The sequence below is a fragment of the Mesoplodon densirostris genome, chromosome 19, assembly GCF_025265405.1.
Source record: "Mesoplodon densirostris isolate mMesDen1 chromosome 19, mMesDen1 primary haplotype, whole genome shotgun sequence".
Taxonomy (NCBI): domain Eukaryota; kingdom Metazoa; phylum Chordata; class Mammalia; order Artiodactyla; family Ziphiidae; genus Mesoplodon; species Mesoplodon densirostris.
The window spans coordinates 6698315-6715984 of NC_082679.1; the positions used below are offsets into that span (position 1 = coordinate 6698315).

General features: G+C 59.6%; 2 protein-coding genes across 6 annotated transcripts in view; one reads left to right on the forward strand and one right to left on the reverse strand.

The window, feature by feature from the left end:
- The first annotated feature begins 503 nt into the window (after positions 1 to 503).
- Positions 504 to 12259, forward strand: KCNC3 (potassium voltage-gated channel subfamily C member 3). 3 transcript variants are annotated; one of them, XM_060084389.1, is made up of 5 exons: positions 504 to 1394; positions 5502 to 6609; positions 7152 to 7154; positions 7795 to 7986; positions 12123 to 12259. In XM_060084389.1, the coding sequence occupies exons 1-5, from the start codon at positions 504 to 506 to the stop codon at positions 12257 to 12259; spliced, it is 2331 nt and encodes a 776-aa protein (XP_059940372.1). The 3 variants fall into 3 exon arrangements, with proteins under 3 accessions (XP_059940372.1, XP_059940370.1, XP_059940371.1); XM_060084387.1 differs by lacking the exon at positions 7152 to 7154; XM_060084388.1 differs by lacking the exons at positions 7152 to 7154; positions 12123 to 12259 and adding an exon at positions 8216 to 8993.
- Positions 12260 to 16049: 3790 nt separating this feature from the next.
- MYH14 (myosin heavy chain 14) overlaps positions 16050 to 17670 on the reverse strand; it is a 90427-nt gene continuing 88806 nt past the window's right edge. For all 3 annotated transcript variants that reach the window (XM_060084631.1, XM_060084632.1, XM_060084630.1), the window contains 2 exons: positions 17062 to 17234; positions 16050 to 16902 (listed from right to left, as the gene is read on the reverse strand). In XM_060084631.1, the coding sequence (XP_059940614.1) occupies positions 16743 to 16902; positions 17062 to 17234 (333 nt within the window). In that variant the 3' untranslated portion in view covers positions 16050 to 16742. The remainder of the gene's footprint in view (positions 16903 to 17061; positions 17235 to 17670) is intronic.

Sequence of the window (17670 nt, forward strand, 5' to 3'; positions counted from 1 at the left end):
CTTTAGGTCCGTCTCTATGCAATCCAGACGGCCGCCCCGATTGTGGCCCTGCCCCTGACTCCGTCAGTCACGGACAGTCAAGCCCCTTTAAATAGCTCGAACCTGTCCCCTTCCTCTGCCGACCCGCTCCTTTTCTTAGTTCTAACAGATCTCTTTCTTATATTTAGCCCCGCCTCCTCTGTTCTCCCAGTGCTGCCAAACCAGGCAACTTTAGCCTCCCATCCCACCTTAACACCTCTCTGGGCCCCGCCCCTTATCTCAGAAAGACCCAATCGGTGTGTTCCATCTGCGGCCCCGCCCCGACCAGCTAGGCAGAGTTGGAGTCCGGGCCCTTCTCTCAGCTTTAGCCCCGCCCCCCACCTCTTTCCAGGCCAATCAATTCAGTTTCTCCCTCCCTGCGGTCCCGCCCTCTCCCTCCATCACCTCCTCTCACCCAATCACATCTCTCTCCCCTGCGGCCCCGCCCCCTGGGACCCCGCCCCTCCCTCTCCGCCCCCCATCCAATGCTGAGCTCAGTCTGCGTCTCATCCTTCCGCGGGCGCCTGGGGTCCAGCAAACAGCAGCCGGTGTCGCCGCCGCAAACGTCCGAGTCCCCGCTGCCGCTGCCCCCGCCGCCACCGCCACCGCCGCCGCTGCAGCAGCAGCAGCAGCCTGCGCAGCCCGGCCCCGCCGCGTCCCCGGCGGGCCCCCCGGCACCCCGCGGGCCCGGGGGCCGGCGCGCCGAGCCATGCCCCGGGCTGCCGGCGGCGGCCATGGGGCGGCACGGCGGCGGCGGTGGCGACAGTGGCAAGATCGTGATCAACGTGGGCGGCGTGCGCCATGAGACGTACCGCTCGACGCTGCGCACCCTGCCGGGGACGCGGCTGGCCGGCTTGACGGAGCCCGAGGCGGCGGCGCGCTTCGACTACGACCCGGGCGCCGACGAGTTCTTCTTTGACCGGCATCCGGGTGTCTTCGCCTACGTGCTCAACTACTACCGCACTGGCAAGCTGCACTGCCCGGCCGACGTGTGCGGGCCGCTCTTCGAGGAGGAGCTCGGCTTTTGGGGCATCGACGAGACCGACGTGGAGGCCTGCTGCTGGATGACCTACCGGCAGCACCGGGACGCCGAGGAAGCGCTCGACTCCTTCGAGGCACCCGACCCCTCGGGCGCCGCCAACGCTGCCAACGCTGCGGGCGCCCATGACGCGGGCCTGGACGACGAGGCGGGCGCGGGCGGCGGCGGCCTGGACGGCGCGGGCGGCGAGCTCAAGCGCCTCTGCTTCCAGGACGCTGGCGGCGGCGCCGGGGGCCCGCCAGGGGGCGCGGGCGGCGCGGGCGGCACGTGGTGGCGCCGCTGGCAGCCCCGCGTGTGGGCGCTCTTCGAGGACCCCTACTCGTCGCGGGCCGCCAGGGTGAGCGTGCTCTCGGAGCCCCCATCCCCCTCCCTTAGACCCTCAGAAACGCCCCATCCTCGCCCTTAATCCCTGGCCCTTCCCAGCCCTTCCTGGTCTCTCGGCCTCCCAGACTCTTAGTCTCCCGTACTCTGAACGCACCCCCCTCTCCCGGCCATCCCCAGATCCTCAGAAGGTCTCTCTGCAACCTTCAAAATACTCCAGACCTCTCTAAACCCCACCCTGCTTATCTAGGCCATCGTAGGCCCTTAGAAACTTCCCTTCCGACCGTGAATCTCTTAAACACACCCCCTGAACAACCCCACATCTGCCTTTCCCGGACCCCTCCTGAGGCCCTCAGAAGACATTTCCTCTACCCTGAGTCTTCCTAGCCCGTTTTAACCTCTTCTCACCTCTCTTGGCCACCCCTCAGACCCGCAGAAGACCCTTGTCCAGCCCTCAGTTTCTTGGACCTCCTTAGATCCTCAGAAGACATCTCTTCCTGACCCTCAAAGTGTCCCAGGCCCTGTGAATACTGTTTCCACCCCCTGCAGACCCTCTGCAGCCTGCTCTCCAGCTTCCAGCCTTGAGTCCTGAATCCTCTCCCAACACCTCTGATTCTCCTTCTGCCCGTCTCCACATCCCCTCCCTCTCTCCAAGTCTGAGTCTCCTGGTTACCTTTGAACCCCCCTTGCTTATTCTGCCCTTAAAGTCTCAGAATAGTTCCCACCCCAATCTCAGAGTCCCCTGGACTCCTCTGAACCTCCACACCACTTGCTCTGGCTAGGATACTTCCCCCTTACTGCAACAGTCTTGGGGCATCTTCTCTCCTGGGACCCTGCCGCCCCCTCTGTGTTCACATCCCTTCCTGCATCCTCCACACCAACTCCCCTCCCGAGGATTTCCCCATACAGCTCCAGACTTCCCCCAAGGCTTTCACACTCCTCCTCAGTGTCTCCAGAAGAGTCCTGAACCCCCATGATATGCCTTTCCTCTCCAGAACTTCCCATATGCCCTCCAAAATAGCTTCTCTCTCATCCACAGATTCTCCCAGCTTCTTCCTTCATCTTTAAACTGCATAGCCCACTCTCTATCTCTGGGACACCCTCCCCCCACCCTCAGCCTCCCAGCCTCTTTCCTAGTGGGTAAATGACTTTCCTTCCCGCTCCAGAACTTTACCTAACCTCAATCCTGGGGACCCTCCTCAAGTTATCAGCCCCAAAGCTTCCTCCTCAAAATAGCTCCCAGGTCTTTCTGACCTACCTTGGTATCTTTCCAACTGACCTCCCTCCCCAAGCCCTGCTCACTTCCCCTTTCCTAACGCCCCCCACCACTACCCATTCCAAAGCACAGGACTGGGCCTCTCAGACCCCCCTCTGCCCCCCGCAAAGTGAACCAAAGAGCCCACACTCCAGCCTTCTCCTCTCTCCAGTCTTATCTCTCTCAAAATTCCGTATTTCCCCCAAAGCTCTCTTCGTCTCCCCCCCCCCCAAAAAAAAACTTTCCTCAAACATCTGTAACTTCCCAGGCTAATAGCTACCCTTCCCCCTGGTTCTCATTTGAACCTCTTCCTCCTCTTAACTTCCTTCCTGTGTTGGAGGAGAGAGGACAGTTCAAGATGGGGGGTGGGAAATTAGAGAGAGGAGGGAAAGAGGAGAGACTCCAGCCCCCTTTCTAGCCTCCTGGGGACCCAAACACCCGGAGGAGGCGGTCCGGCACCCTCCCCCCACCGTGCCGCGTCCTGGGCCGGGAAGGACACGGAGGACCCGCAGTGCCGCATTTGCACTGGGGGAGGGAGCGAGGGGGAGGGGGGCCGGAGGCACCGCATAAAGTTTGGTCCCCGGGAACCGCTGAGTTGGCAAGATTTGGGGTTGGGTGGGGGGAGGTGGGGGAGAGGAGGTGCAGATAGGACGTGGCCCTATATGCCCCCTCAGGCCTCTGAGCGGCACCCTCCCCCCATGGCCTGGGGAGCCCTTCCCTCCTGTGACCCCATTGAAGTGTTCTGAGGTGAAACTAGGGGTCTGGGACAGCTACGGGGACATTCATTTACTTTACGGATGTGTTTTGAGTGTCCACGTAGCGCCAAGCATCTTCTAGCCGCCAAATGAGAGTTGAGAGTTGAGGCCAACGCACAGTGGAGGGTCCGGCTCTACCTCCCCCTCACTCCTCTCCCCATACTCTCCTCTTTCCTTCTCACAGGGACTCCATGCTCTCCTACCCCTTTTGCTTTTGAAGCATCTCTGGACAAGGGGGTCCTGACGCTGTCCAGCTTCTAAGCTGCGCACTGCGACGGGTGCCCACCTTTCTTTCTGTGTCCCGGGAGGGAAGGAGTTAATCAAGCTACTGGCCTGTGGCCTCCCGCTGTGAAGCGGCACTGCGGCTGCGCGCTGCCTGCTCGGCAACGGCCTGGAATGGGTTAAGACCTCGCTCAGGCCTTGCGGCTGCGCACTGCGGTGGGGGAGCTGTCCGTGGTGCTGCCCCCCGCGCGCCCCGCCCCCTGGTCCATCCGGCCCGCCCCCACTGCGGTGCCGCAACCTGCGCCCTGCGCCCGGCTCGGAGGGGGGCGGGGGAGCACCAGGCATGCGCTCTGCGGAGGCCTCCGGCCTCTTAAACCACTGCGGAGAAACGAAGAGGGGGCGGGGCAGAGGGCCAGAGTTGAGCCCCTAGCCCACCCCAGCATCTAGGGTCACCTGTGAGGCGGACGCTGGCCCGCCTCTCGGCTCTGCACTTCAGATGAAAGTCAAGGTCTCCCAAGCCCGGACCTTGCCCCCCATCCCGTGGAGGAAAGAGAGTGCAGAGAGGGACGGTGGTGGCCCGGGAGCCAACTCTGGCTCTCCTCTCTTCTCTGCACCCCAGGCTCTCTCTCCTCTGCCCATCTGATTAAAGCCCCCTCTGCCTCAAAGCCCATCCGCTCCCTTCTCTAAGGACCAACCCCACTCCTTCCACCTCCCTTCTACATATCTGATAAAGCCAACTACAATTTCTAGGGGCCTTCTCCAAGATCTTGACCATGTCTCCTCTCAAGGCCTTCATCAAAACCCACACCATTGGGCTCAGGACACTGGTCCTTCCCCAACTTGAAATGAACCAGGCACCCCCGCCCCCATATCTCTGAACCTCTGACAAGCCCCTTCACCTCTCCTTGGGCCTAGCCCTGCCCTCTCCCCTTGCCCTATGTTCAAGCCCCTGACATTCCCTTCCTTTCCAGAGCCTTAAACCCCACCCCTATCATCTTCCCTTTTTTCAGTCTTGACCCTTCACTTCCTTCTTCCTTCAGGGACCTAACACCCCTCCTCCCCTCTGTGGGTCCAACTCTGTGCTGTTCTCTCAGGGTGAGGGCCTCACCCAGCCTTCTCCCTTTTCTGAGACCCAGTCATTAGCATCAAGGTCCTTAAACACCGGCACCTGTCTGAGGCCTCAACCTTTAACTGATGCCCCAACACCCTAATAACGGCTCAAGCCTTACTAAGTTCCAAACACTAGGCCAAGCACTGGTTTTGGAGTCAGGCCCTTTGTATACTCATCTAATGTAATCCTTACAATAATCCTGTAAAAAGTTTGAGGTTCAGAAAGGTTAATCTCTTTGCCCAATTAGGCAGGGAAAAGCTGGATTCAAACCCAGGCTTTCTTACTCTTAACCACCTCCTGGTTCTGCCTCCGACCCACCTTCTCCCCTTCGCCTTCCCTCAGCTCCAAGCTAAGCCCCAAAGCCTCTGAGACACAGGATGTATGATCTTAGTCTCCCTACCCACATCCCCCAGCAGAATGCTTGGACCCTGCCAGGGACCCCTGAGATACGACACAGGGAACAGGAGGGTGGGGGGGGGGATGGTCTAGGAGACAGGGCAAGGAGCCAGAAGTTGCTGTTTCCAGGAAAGAAGTGGCCCATCTGCTGCTGCTGCTGGGGCCGGCTCTTCTCCCGAGCTGGGGGAGAGCTGCCTCGGATCCTTCTGCAAGATTTAGAGAGAACAGGATGCAAGAGGGGATGGAGGCATTGGGGTTGGGACACCTGGGTTTCCCTGGAGTTTGTGTCTGGGAAAGGGGCCCCTGGGAGGGTCTCAGGGAGATGGCTAATTGACCAGATGCCTGGGTCACCGTTTGCCCTCTCTCTCCTGTCCTGCCCCGCAGTATGTGGCCTTCGCCTCCCTCTTCTTCATCCTCATCTCCATCACCACCTTCTGCCTGGAGACCCACGAGGGTTTCATCCACATCAGCAACAAGACAGTGACGCAGGCCTCCCCGATCCCTGGGGCTCCGCCGGAGAACATCACCAATGTGGAGGTGGAGACGGAGCCCTTCCTGACCTACGTGGAGGGTGTGTGCGTCATCTGGTTCACCTTTGAGTTTCTCATGCGCATCACCTTCTGCCCAGACAAGGTGGAATTTCTCAAGAGCAGCCTCAACATCATCGACTGTGTGGCCATCCTGCCCTTCTATCTGGAGGTGGGGCTCTCGGGCCTCAGTTCCAAGGCCGCCAAAGACGTGCTGGGCTTCCTGCGGGTCGTCCGCTTTGTCCGGATCCTGCGCATCTTCAAGCTCACGCGGCACTTCGTGGGGCTGCGCGTGCTGGGCCACACTCTCCGCGCCAGCACCAATGAGTTCCTGCTACTCATCATCTTTCTGGCGCTTGGTGTGCTCATCTTCGCCACTATGATCTACTATGCTGAGCGCATTGGCGCTGACCCCGATGACATCCTGGGCTCCAACCACACCTACTTCAAGAACATCCCCATCGGCTTCTGGTGGGCCGTGGTCACCATGACAACCCTGGGCTACGGAGACATGTACCCCAAGACGTGGTCAGGGATGCTGGTTGGGGCGCTGTGTGCCCTGGCTGGGGTGCTCACCATCGCCATGCCCGTGCCCGTCATTGTCAACAACTTTGGCATGTACTATTCGCTGGCCATGGCCAAACAGAAGCTGCCCAAGAAGAAGAATAAACATATTCCCCGGCCCCCGCAGCCCGGCTCACCCAACTATTGCAAGCCCGACCCGCCGCCCCCGCCCCCGCCCCATCCTCACCACAGCAGCGGCAGCATCAGCCCTCCACCACCCATCACCCCGCCCTCCATGGGGGTGACTGTGGCAGGCGCCTACCCACCAGGGCCCCACACGCACCCCGGGCTGCTCAGGGGGGGAGCGGGTGGGCTCGGGATCATGGGGCTGCCTCCTCTGCCTGCCCCTGGGGAGCCTTGCCCGTTGGCTCAGGAGGAAGTGATTGAGATCAACCGGGCAGGTGAGGAGGGGGCGCGAGGGGTGGAGGTGGGGGGCGCAGGCAGAGGTGGGGACTTTGTTGGGGGGGGCAGGAGGTAGTTGCTGAGACTCCGGAGAGATGGGGTGGTCAGCAACAGAGACGGAAGAGAGGAAAGTGAATAGCAATTGCCGAGGCCAGAGAAGAGGCACGGAAATAGACAGTGATGGAGAAACAGAGATTTCGTGTGAAAGAGAGTTTTGGGGAGAGACAGACTTGCAGCCAAGGTATTCAGGGGAACCAGGGGGGCGGGGGGCAGAGTGATCAGCCATATGGTGAGAGGGACTCGGAGAAAGAGAGATGGGGGGCGGTTCAGAGCACGGGGAGAGAGTCTCACGCGGGAATCGGGCCAGAGACAGAGGCCAGGGCACTGTTGCAGTGTCTGATGAAGCAGGTGAGGGGAGAGGAAAGTGGACTGAGCCTGTGCTCAGCTCTCCCCCCAGGGGAGTCTGTGTCTCAGAGGCAGTGATTGGGGCATCAGTCCCGGGGAAGGGAGAGGCTGGGGGGCCCCACCCCCATGCCTTAAGTAGGTCAAGAAAGGGAGCTGGGCCGCCCGGCCCCCATCTTGCTCCCTCAGCCGCTGACCCAGTTTCACACCAATTAAAAATAGCTAAAGTCAGAGCCTGGGGGACCCCCCCCTCTCCCCTCCCTCATCTGTCACCTTCCCAACGCCTCCCACTGTGCCCTTGCCAGCGTCCAACACCCCTCCCTAAACTACCGCCTCCCAGCCTCCTGCATCCCTCCCAGCCAGCCCTCCCAACCTATCCCAAACCATGCACCCTTCCCCAGCTGTGCCCTATTCGGTCCACTTCAAGCAACCATCCCACCCTCCACTCTGTCTCGGCCTCCTTCCCAGCACCCAGTTCACTTCCCCACCACCTCTTCCCCCGTCCCTGTCCCTCCAAACACCCGACACCCTACCTCAGTCCTGCCCTTCTCAGAACCCAACACCCCGCCTGACCCCCACTTCCTAGCCTTCAACGCCCTTCCCTACCCTGTTGTCCTTCCCAACACTCAACACCCTCCCCACCCAGGACCCGCTCCCCAAACCCACCAGCCACACCCGCTAACAACCTGCACCTCCATCACCTCTCCTTGCTGACCTTGCCCTCCAAGAGTTCCCACACCTCACTCTCTCCTTTGTGTCTCTGTCTGACCCTCGGGACACAGATCCCCGCCCCAACGGGGACCCTGCAGCAGCTGCGCTTGCCCACGAGGACTGCCCGGCTATTGACCAGCCCGCCATGTCACCAGAAGACAAGAGCCCCATCACCCCCGGGAGCCGGGGCCGCTACAGCCGGGACCGAGCCTGCTTCCTCCTCACTGACTATGCCCCTTCCCCTGATGGCTCCATCCGGAAAGGTGAGGTGCCCTCCACTGGCCCCCTGGGACCCTCCCTCTCCTCCCCTCCCCCAGGGGAGGGGAGGAGAGGGAGATGAGGGAGGAGGTGCTGGACTTCCCCCAACTCCTGGCCCCAAATTCCCTCCCTCTTAGACGCCCTCCCCCAAATTTCCTCACCACTGACCCTTCACCTGTCTTTATTCCATCTCCATGTCCCCCCCCACCCTCTGGCCTCTTCCCCCACCCCCAGCCACTGGTGCTCCCCCACTGCCCCCCCAAGACTGGCGTAAGCCAGGCCCCCCAAGCTTCTTGCCCGACCTCAACGCCAACGCTGCAGCCTGGATATCCCCCTAGTGGACGAACCCCCTCCCCCCAGGGTAAGTAACCCCCACCCTCTGAACCCCCTCCCTCCTGACTAACCCATCTGAGAACATGCAGCCCCCATTGACCGAGATTCCTGTCCCCTCACTCCAAACAGCTCCATCCAATTAACCCCCAGCCCTGACACTGGCGCCGCACCCACCTGCCCAGGACCTGCGGTGCCCCTCACTAACCCCTAGAACTAAGCCCAACCCTCCCCACCATGTGCCTGACCTCCCTCCCCGCCCTTATGACTGACCCCCATTCTCAGCCCCATCCACATCTCTCTCCCTGCCTCCCCCCTTGGTTTTGCTTTTGTTTATTTAATCAAGAAAATGGGGTACACACCCAGGACATTGTTCTGGGTGCAGGTTGGGGTGAGAAAGACTCAGCCACTCATCCAGTCACTTGTGGATTGGCCAGCACTTACAGAGCACACACAGGCTCCCGGCACAGTGCTAGGCCCAGGGGATTCAACAGTGAGCGATCCAACCGCACCCCCACCCTCCATGAGCTCTCAGTTTGGGGGAGAGGCAGACACAGACCTAGAACTGAGGCCGAAAAGCAGGGCTGGGCTGAGGAGCCTTGTCCCCGGATCTGGGGAGGGGCGGGTCTGCTCTAGGGCTTTGTGAGGATGCACTGGAGTGGGGAGATTGCAGGTCAGGAGGCTGGGGAGGAGGCTGGGATGAGGGTCCAGGGGGAGAGGACAAAGCCTGAGCTGGGGTCAGGGCTATGGGGGTGGAGAAGAAGGAAAGAGACAGGGAGAGTCGGGGGGGCAGGGGTCAAGAGGGCAGGGTCAGGACTGGCCAGTGGGGAAGGTGAGGGAGATAGAGTGAGGAGAGAGTAGATGAATTATTCCGCAAACACAACGAAGCACGTTCCACGCGTGCCAGGAATCTAACATATATTCTGTAATCCTCACAACAACCCCAGCTAACCCCTAACTTCATTCATTCATGCATGCATGCATGCATGCATGCATGCAGCAACTAATGATTGAGGGTAGAATTCTAGGCACTGGAGATTTAGCAGGGCACAAAGCAAGAATCTGCCATCACAGAGTTGCTACTCTAGAGCCTGGGTCAACATACTACAGCCATGGGCCAAATGTGTCCACCAGCTGTTTTGTAAATAAAGCTTTATTGGAACACAGCCACTGTCTACAACCGCAGACTGGAATAGTTTCGACCGAGATGGTATGGCCCACAGAGCCCCGAAAATATTGACCATCTGGCCCTTTACAGCAAATGTCTGCCACTCCATGATTGGAGGAAGCAGAAAACAAGCAAGAGGATAATTACTCTGGCCAGGTCAGATTAGGGGGTGAGAGTCTTTCTGAGAAGGTGACATGAAACTTGAAAGTTGAAAAAGCTCCAGCCAGGCAGAAGAAACAGCAAGTGAAAAGGCCCTGAGGTGCTGCCTGAGGTGCTGAGGTGGGATGAGCTTGGTCTGTTAAAGGAACAGCGAGGAGGGAAGTGTGGCTGGAGCTGAGTGGCCTAAGGGAGAGGGGAGGAGTCTGGGGGGAAAGGTTTTTTTGGCCATGGTGAGAGGCTGGATTTGATCTTAAAGATGATGGGAGGCCACCTGAAAGCATTTGATCCATCGCTTATTCATTCAACACATGCCTGTGGAATCTCCCTTCGAAATACAGAGATACATCCTAAAGAATCCCTACCCGCAGCCTAAGGATATGCCACAGGACTTAGGGAGCCTCCAAGGACAGCCGCATCTAAACCCCCTTGTTTTACAGAAGTTCAGGGAGGTCCATGGCCAACCCCCAGCCACAGAGCAGATGGGGGACAAGAACCCAGGCTTCTGGGCTCCTAGTCCAGAGGGGACTGTCTGGCTCTTGTTCCATCCCCGGACCTCTCCTTGTTGCAACCCGCCCCCCACCTCCATCATCCTCCACTTTCATCTCATTACCAACCCCCTGCCTCCCTGCTCCCATCTCACCCCCCACCCCCTGCTTGCACCCAGTCCTGTTACCCACCTCCCTTTGTTCCCCACTCCCAGGTCTGGATGGGCCCCTATGGAATTGAGGGGCAGGGGGAGGGGGGAGGATTCGGGAATGTGGGTGAGGGAGGACTGGGGGGTGCAGCTGGGGGGAGTTCTCTGCTTCTCTTGCCTCGGATGCCAAAATCCATTCATTGAACTCAAATTATGGCTGGAGCTGATGGGACTGACTGAACTCCCTCCCCCAAGGTCCTGGATCCCTCCCCCTTCCACGTGCCTCCCTTCCTCTCTAACCTTCCTCCAGGACCCACCCTCCACTATTCCACCCCCAACCAAGATCCTTCCTCCTGACCTGACCCTCACCCACCCCATGACCCCTCCCTTCTCCGTCTCCCCTCACCAACCACCTGATTCCCGCACCTGACCCGAGCTCCCCCGTCCTCCCCAGCCCTCCCCCTCCTCTCTTCCTTCATCCTCCCCTTCCCCCTCAGCCACCCCGGAAGCTCCTTCCATATTTGATGTCTCTGGCCGCCCCCATTTCACTGCTCCCCTCCCCCGGAAAACACCAGAGAGGAGGAAGAGATCTCGGCTTTTCTCCGTCCCCCCAACAGTGAGGCTGTGTTGGGGGGTTCCCCCTGGCCACCCTCCCCCCCCCGTGACTCTGTGTATTTCTGTCCCCAGCTCTTGTCACCGCCTGAGACCTCGCGAGACCCTCGGTCCCCCCCTGCCCCTTCCCCCCAGGTTAGCAATTGGGAATGGCTGGGAGGGGGTGTCCCCAAGACACTGGGCTTCCAACCTCCCCCAGGCCCTCTCTCCGTCAGTCAAGATGCCCTCGTCCAGACAGACCCCTTGGTACTGCCTAGCAAAGCCCTAGAAGAGCCCAGACACTGGCAGAACTCTTCAGACATTCCTAAGTTTTCAAGAAACCCCACGTGTGCCCCAAATCCTTAGATCCCTTGGACTATCCAGACATTGTCAGGACCTTCCCATCAGAAGGTTCTCGTTTAAAGGCTTCTTGACCCTTTAAAGATACCCCATTACAGCCTTCAGCTGTCTTGCCCTCCTCATCAGACTGCTCTTGGGGCTGTCCTCCTGCACCACTCCCGCCCCGCCCAGGGAGGGGGCACTGCCAACTTGCGCTCCATTCAGCCCCTCACAGCGTCCCCACCCGCCTGTCTTCATCTCTCTACATCTAGGTTAGCCCCCTACCCACTGCAGCCCCACCCATTCCCTCCCAAGGCCTCTCCACCGGCTGCTCCCCCACTGGCATTCCACCCACGCCCGTGCTGCCCACCATCTGCCTCGCTGCCCCCCACCGTTTTGCCTCAGACAAGGGGGCCAACAGGGGGGAGGGGATTTGAGGGGGGCCGCGGTGGGGGTAGGGTGGGGGAGGCTCGGTGGCTGCCACCCCGCCTCCTAACCCTGGGTCTCTCCCCCCTCCCCATGTCTGAACCTTTCTCCTTGATGCCGACTGACTGTCCAATTTGTTCACTTCTCTCTCTCTCCGTCTCCTTGGTCCGCCTCTGTCCATCTCTCCGTCTCTTGCCATCTGTCACTTTGTGTCTTGGTGTCTGTCTCTCCGTCTCTTATCCTCTCTGTCTCCCTCACCGTCTCTGTCACCTGCCTTCTCTCTCTGACTCGCCCTCTCCATCTCTTCCTGTCTCCTGCCTTTTCCTGTCTCTGTCTTCTCTCTTTCTCCGTCTCATATCCCTTCTGTTTCCCTCCTGCTTCTCTCGGTCTTGGGGTCCCTCTGTCTGTTGGACCCTCCCCCTGCACCCCTATCTCCTCGCTTCCTCCCCGTGTTTCTGCCCTTCGCCCCCCCACCCCCCACCCCCACCCCCCAGGTTACGAGAAATCCCGCAGCCTGAGCAGCATCGCGGGCCTGAGCGGGGTGTCCCTGCGCCTCGCCCCCCTTGCCACTCCCCCTGGCTCTCCCAGGGCCGCCCGCCGCGCTCCCCCAACCCTGCCCTCCATCCTCTAGCACTCCCCTCCCCCCCGTGGGGGGACTCGGGGGTGACAGGGAAGAAGGTCAAAGGAGCTGGGGGTGGGGGGTGGGGGAAAGGGTTTAAAAAAAAAAATCAAACAGTCATTAATAATATGCAACCGAGACGACGACGCCAGCAGACACCCCCGGGCCCCTCACCTCCACCTGGGACCCCAGGATGGAGGGGGGAGGAGCCAAAGCCCATCCCCCCAACTACTCGCCCCTCCTGAAAAAAAGCCTTCTCAGGTCTCCATGAACCATAGGACCCCCCCGCAATCGACTCGTGTAAATACGCCCAAATTATATCAATTACATTTTGGGGCGCCTCCCCACTACTCTGCATGCCTCCCCCAAACTGGATCCCCGCCCTCTCCAACTCCACCTCAGCAATAAGCCGCCAGGGGCTGCATGTTGCGTGCGAGGGAAGGGGCATTCTGGGAAGCGGGTGGGGACCTCCATGTGGGTCGGGCTGGCCTTTAAGCTACCGGAGGGTCTCCTAGCCTCCTAGCCTCCTACCCTTCACCCCAGGAGGGCAACCCATCACGGAAAAAAAAAAAAAAAAAGGGAAGCAGGAACAGTCACCCAAGCCAAAAACCGGAGCTGAGCTCGGACGGTAGAAGCGGAGGCACGGGGGGAGGGGTGGGCTGAGGACAGCTGCTCCCTCAGCCTTTAGGAGCATCCCTCGGGTGAATTTCACTCTTTCCTCCTCCTCCCCCACCCCCCAACCCACCCCCAGGGATTTGCTCGCCTGTATTGCTGCATGGACTCGGACCTCCCATCCCAGTATTCCTGGGATGCTCTGGCCCTAGCACACAAAATTCCCCAACACCCCCTCCAGATTCCCATCACATGAGGACTGCCCCCAGAATTCCTGAGACTGAGTCTGGCATCCCGCATCCTCCAAATCCCCACACGCTCCTGGGACTTAACCTCTGCACACGGATACTGTCCGCACCGCGCACCCCCCACCCCCACCCCCGCCCAAGCCCCACCACCCACCCATTCCCTGAGCTGCATCCCAGCACCTCAGACGTCCAAGACTTGATCCAGCCCTTCAGCTCACTTTCAGCCTTTGGGATGCTCCAAATCCTTCCCACACTCTGGACATTTCCCGGACACCCCTAAATCTGACATCAGACATCCTCCTCAGGTTCCCCTGACGCTAGAATTTTCAAGATAAGCTCAACCTGTCTGCAATTCCAGGGAACCAGACCTTCCCGGGGCACCCCCCTTCTTACGCCTAACCCTGCCCCTCCAAGAGCCCCTTTCTTTAAATGGTGCCCCAAAGGCACCTTCACGGACGCCAATGTTTCCCGGAGGGTCATATTTGTACCCCTGGCGATGTGCTAAGGTTTTAGGCAGTACAAGGACAAACACTTATTTTTAAAGTTTTGTCTTTCCTGGCATTTCGCACATAAGCCGGCAGGTCCAGATATTGCCGCTTGGCCAGGACACCGTTTATTTAGGTCAGAGGTGTTTACATTTAAAATGTAGAGGCTGTTCCCTAGCGGAGGGACGCTGGAACATCAGAAGCTTGGGAAACCACATATCCACCTGGGCTGGGATCCCAGCTCGCCCTTCCCCGGCGTTCTTCAACCCCCCACGTTCGCGGGTGGAAAATCATTTCTCATACCCCATCCTGGCTCAAGAAGGATGCGCTACCTACCCCAAGCCCAGGGACCACACCGGTCCCAGAATCCTTAAGGGACTACCCCTTTTGGAGCTGGGGGCCCATGGAATTAGCAACCTCCCTCCCTCTGCTCCCATGGCCTCAGGAACCCCCCACCCCCCGCCCGAGGACTGGTGGGGGGGTGTCATTGAGCACGATTCTTGATGCAACGATTCCTATGCAAGGGGCATTTTTGAGCCCGCCCATCCTTCCCTTGGACCCTAAACCCTAGCGAACCAGGGGTGAGGGGTGGGGCGGGTTCTGGCGGGAGCGGGGTGGGGCGGGGCAAAGGGCTAGGGGCTTTAAACACCAGGGTACGGGGTTGGAGACTGATTATATTGCCAAAGGGTTTAACTTCTTAAAACAAAACAAACCCCCAGATACCCCTGACCCTCACGGAAGCCGAACGGTGCAGGGAAAGGGGGTGAGGATTTTTCTAAAGGGTACGGACCTCTTCCCAACGTCTCCCCCCTGCTCGCCAATCTGCCACACGTACCCAGCTTTTTAGTTCAGCTTTTAAAAATAGTCACAATCATTATAAACCTCTACACACGTTATTCTCGTTCCCCATCCCCCAAGTCAACAGTGAGGGATTCGGGGAGGGAGAGAGAGAGCTAAAGGGACAACTTCCAAGTCCCGACTCCCCTTTTCCCCCCGGCCGCCAGGGTGCCTGCAACTACACGCATGCGCTGCATGACGCGCTCCCCACACGCATGTCGCGCCCCTCCTGCGCTCCGGGAACGCACGGACACGGGGCGGGGGCGGGGTGATTGGGGAGGAATGAATGGCGGGGGGTCTTTCTGAATACAGCGGCTCCTCCCCAGCACACACACACAGCAATAAGTTTCTTTCACTCAAAAGTGGGCGGGGCGGGCCTGGCCTGTTGTTGGGGTGGGGGGGAGTGGCAAGGGGGCGCTCTCAGGGATGGGGGAGGGTGCCCGGAGTCAGTCTGGGGAGGGGAGGTCTGCAAATCGTCCAACTCTGGTGCTAATGGCGGGTCTTCTCAGCCCACCCCCAGGGCAGGGAGGGAGGGGTCGGCACGGCCTCTCCCCCAAGCCTCTCCCACGCCCACCCTGGGTGCATGAACCGCCCGTTGCAGAAGCTGCCGCATGTCACCCCCCCCCCAAATAAAAAGTGTCATGCCCCCTTCCCACCCGCCCTCTCACTCCCCACCAAAATAAAAGTTTCCTTTTCATTTAAAAGTTTCATCTCTTTGTCTCCAGAGAAGGTCTCCTGATGGGGCTAGGGGCTCTGGGGGCAGACAGAAGAGCAGGGTCGTGTGAAGACGGCAAGGGTCCACTTTGAGGGTCCAGACACCCCCCTTCATCGGCGGCTCTCACCCTGTGACTGTGGCGGGGGCAAGTACCTGCTTCAGTTTCCCTGATGGTAAAAATGGGGATCCGCACCCCTAACTGGAAAGTCTGGGAGGGCTCCTGGGTCATGTGAGCTCCTGGGTCATGTGAGCTCCTGGGTCATGTGCTGGTGACTAGTCCCCAGAAAAGGAGTGTGGGCTCGGGAGTTACCCACTCTGAAGCCAGACTGGGTTCAATTTCTTAGCAGCTGTGTGTCCTTGGGCAAGTCTCTCAACTTCTCTGGGCTTGTTTCCACCACTCTAAAAGGGCGAGCGGGGGGTGATCTATTAATTCAGCAAACATACTAAGGCCAACTACGTGCCAGGCACTGTTCTAGACGCTGGAAGGCAATGAAATCCCTGCCTCTAAGGGTTGTGCTGAGGGTTGAGACTAATGTCCCAAGTTGAGCTCAGCTAAACAAATAGTACTCAGCAAACAGCTCAACAGTCACTACTAACACTGCTTTGCAAAGACTTGAGGGTCAACTAGAGTGCAGCACCCCTTCTGCCACTCGCTGACGGAGAGGCTTGGAGCAAGGGACCCTGGAGCACTAAGCCTCAGTTTCCCATCTGTATAATGCAGGGGATACTTTGGAGGAAGGTTGGGTGAGGGGAAAATGAGTTCTTCCACATTAAATGCTGGGTACACGTGAGGTCCCCCAACACTGGCCAGTTGGACTAGAACCAGCAGACTGCCCCCCTCCACTCGCTGCCCCTTGCCCATCCTGTCCCCCTACCCCTGCAGGAACACATACAGCCCCCGAGGGGTCCAGTCGGGGTTGGAGTTTATTTCTGCCAGAGTCTGGAGTCTGGGAGGGTATGGGGGCCTCCTCCAACTCCCATGGGAAACTCCAAATGAACTGTGATCACACAAGGGCAACCAGAAGGGAGCATGGGGGGAGGGGAGTGAGTGAGGTCCCCTTATCTTGCCCCTCTGCAAGGGTCAAAGGCTGGTGGTGGCCTGGGGCTCAGGGTGCTATTGCTCAGAAGTTCTGGGGTCAGTGGCTAAGTGGAGAAAGACACGGAGAGAGGGGGAAAGAGGGAGCCGGAGGGGGAAGGGGGAGACTTAAGGGGGAGGGGGAGGAGAGAGAGGGAGGGGGAAGGGGCGTGGGAAGCCCTGGCTGAGGAGGGCAGGGGAGCCATGCTCCCTTCCTAATATAGATCATTCATAACTGAAGGAAGGATTTGGAGCTGGATGGGACCCCAGCTTGCCAACTACACCTGAATTTCTCCCAAGCGAGAGCGCCCCAGTCCTTTTCTCCCTGCTTGCCCACTCCTCTGTTTAGGGGTTCACGGGAAGTCTCAGGTGACCCCCTGCCCCCCACCCCGTGGGGCTGATAAGTGCTGTCATGCCAGAGGGTGGCACCATTTCCAAAGTGCAAGAAGCCAGAGGGTTGTTCGTGGGACAGGCACCAAGGGGGCCAGGGAGGGAGGGCCCGGTGGCTGCAGGCAGGGTAGGGTCACTGCGGTGGGGCCGCAGGGGACCCTTCGGGCTCCGCGGGCAGTGGCCCAGACCCCGGCTCCGCCTCCTCCGCCGCCGCCTCCTCGTCGGACACCACGCCCTCCTCCAGTCGGAAGACCTGGCGCACTGAGCGGGTGGTGAAGGTGAGGGGGCCGCGTCTGCGGGGAGGAGAGACCAGGGGGCAGAGAGAAAAGTGAGAGATAGGGAGATATCGAGAGACAGAATAAAATGGGGAGGAGGGCACAGCGAGATGAGGGGACAGCGAGATCCTGGGGTTTATGGAGCGAGGGTGCACATGTGCGGGGTGGTGGCCTTACCGAAGCCGGTTCCTCAGCGTGTTCAACTCCCGGTTCATGGACTCGGAGGCCTCTGTGACATCCTCCAGCTCGTGTTGCAGCCTCCGGCGGACCGTCTGAGCCCGGGACGCCTCCTCCTCGGCCTCCTCCAGCTGCCGCTTCAGCTGCTTCACTCGAAGGTTCCCCTTCTCCAGCTTGGTGTGAGCAGGGGGGCTGGGTCATTTCTCTGGGTGCTACCCTCACCCAGAGCTCCCCACAGCTCATCCCTCCTACATCCTGACTCTGTCCTGTGCCCTGCCATCTATTCATGCTTTGTGCTTTTCTCCTAGATCCTCTCACCAGCCTCCACCTCAGATTCAAATGTGAGGTCATCCCCCACTCGGCCTCAGAGGGATCTTTCTATGCTCAGGGCTGACCCTGCCCCTTCCCTGCTCAAAGTCCTCCGTGATTCCCCAGTACCCCTGGGACAAGGTCTCAGCCCCTCAGCCTGGCATTCCAGGCCCTGCAGGGTCTTCTTCCCATAAACACACTGATCAGACCATCTTCACTGAGACCCTCCCTAGACCCTGCCATCTCTCTCTCCATGGAGGGGACATACATAATCTGCCTCCTGCCAACTACTCTGACCAC

Coding starts and splice junctions, on each gene's coding strand:
- KCNC3 (XM_060084389.1), top strand. CDS start 504: ATGCTGAGCTCAGTCTGCGTCTCATCCTTCCGCGGGCGCCTGGGGTCC. Junction 1,395..5,501: donor ACTCGTCGCGGGCCGCCAGG/GTGAGCGTGCTC, acceptor CCTGCCCCGCAG/TATGTGGCCTTCGCCTCCCT. Junction 7,987..12,122: donor TGATGGCTCCATCCGGAAAG/GTGAGGTGCCCT, acceptor CCCACCCCCCAG/GTTACGAGAAATCCCGCAGC.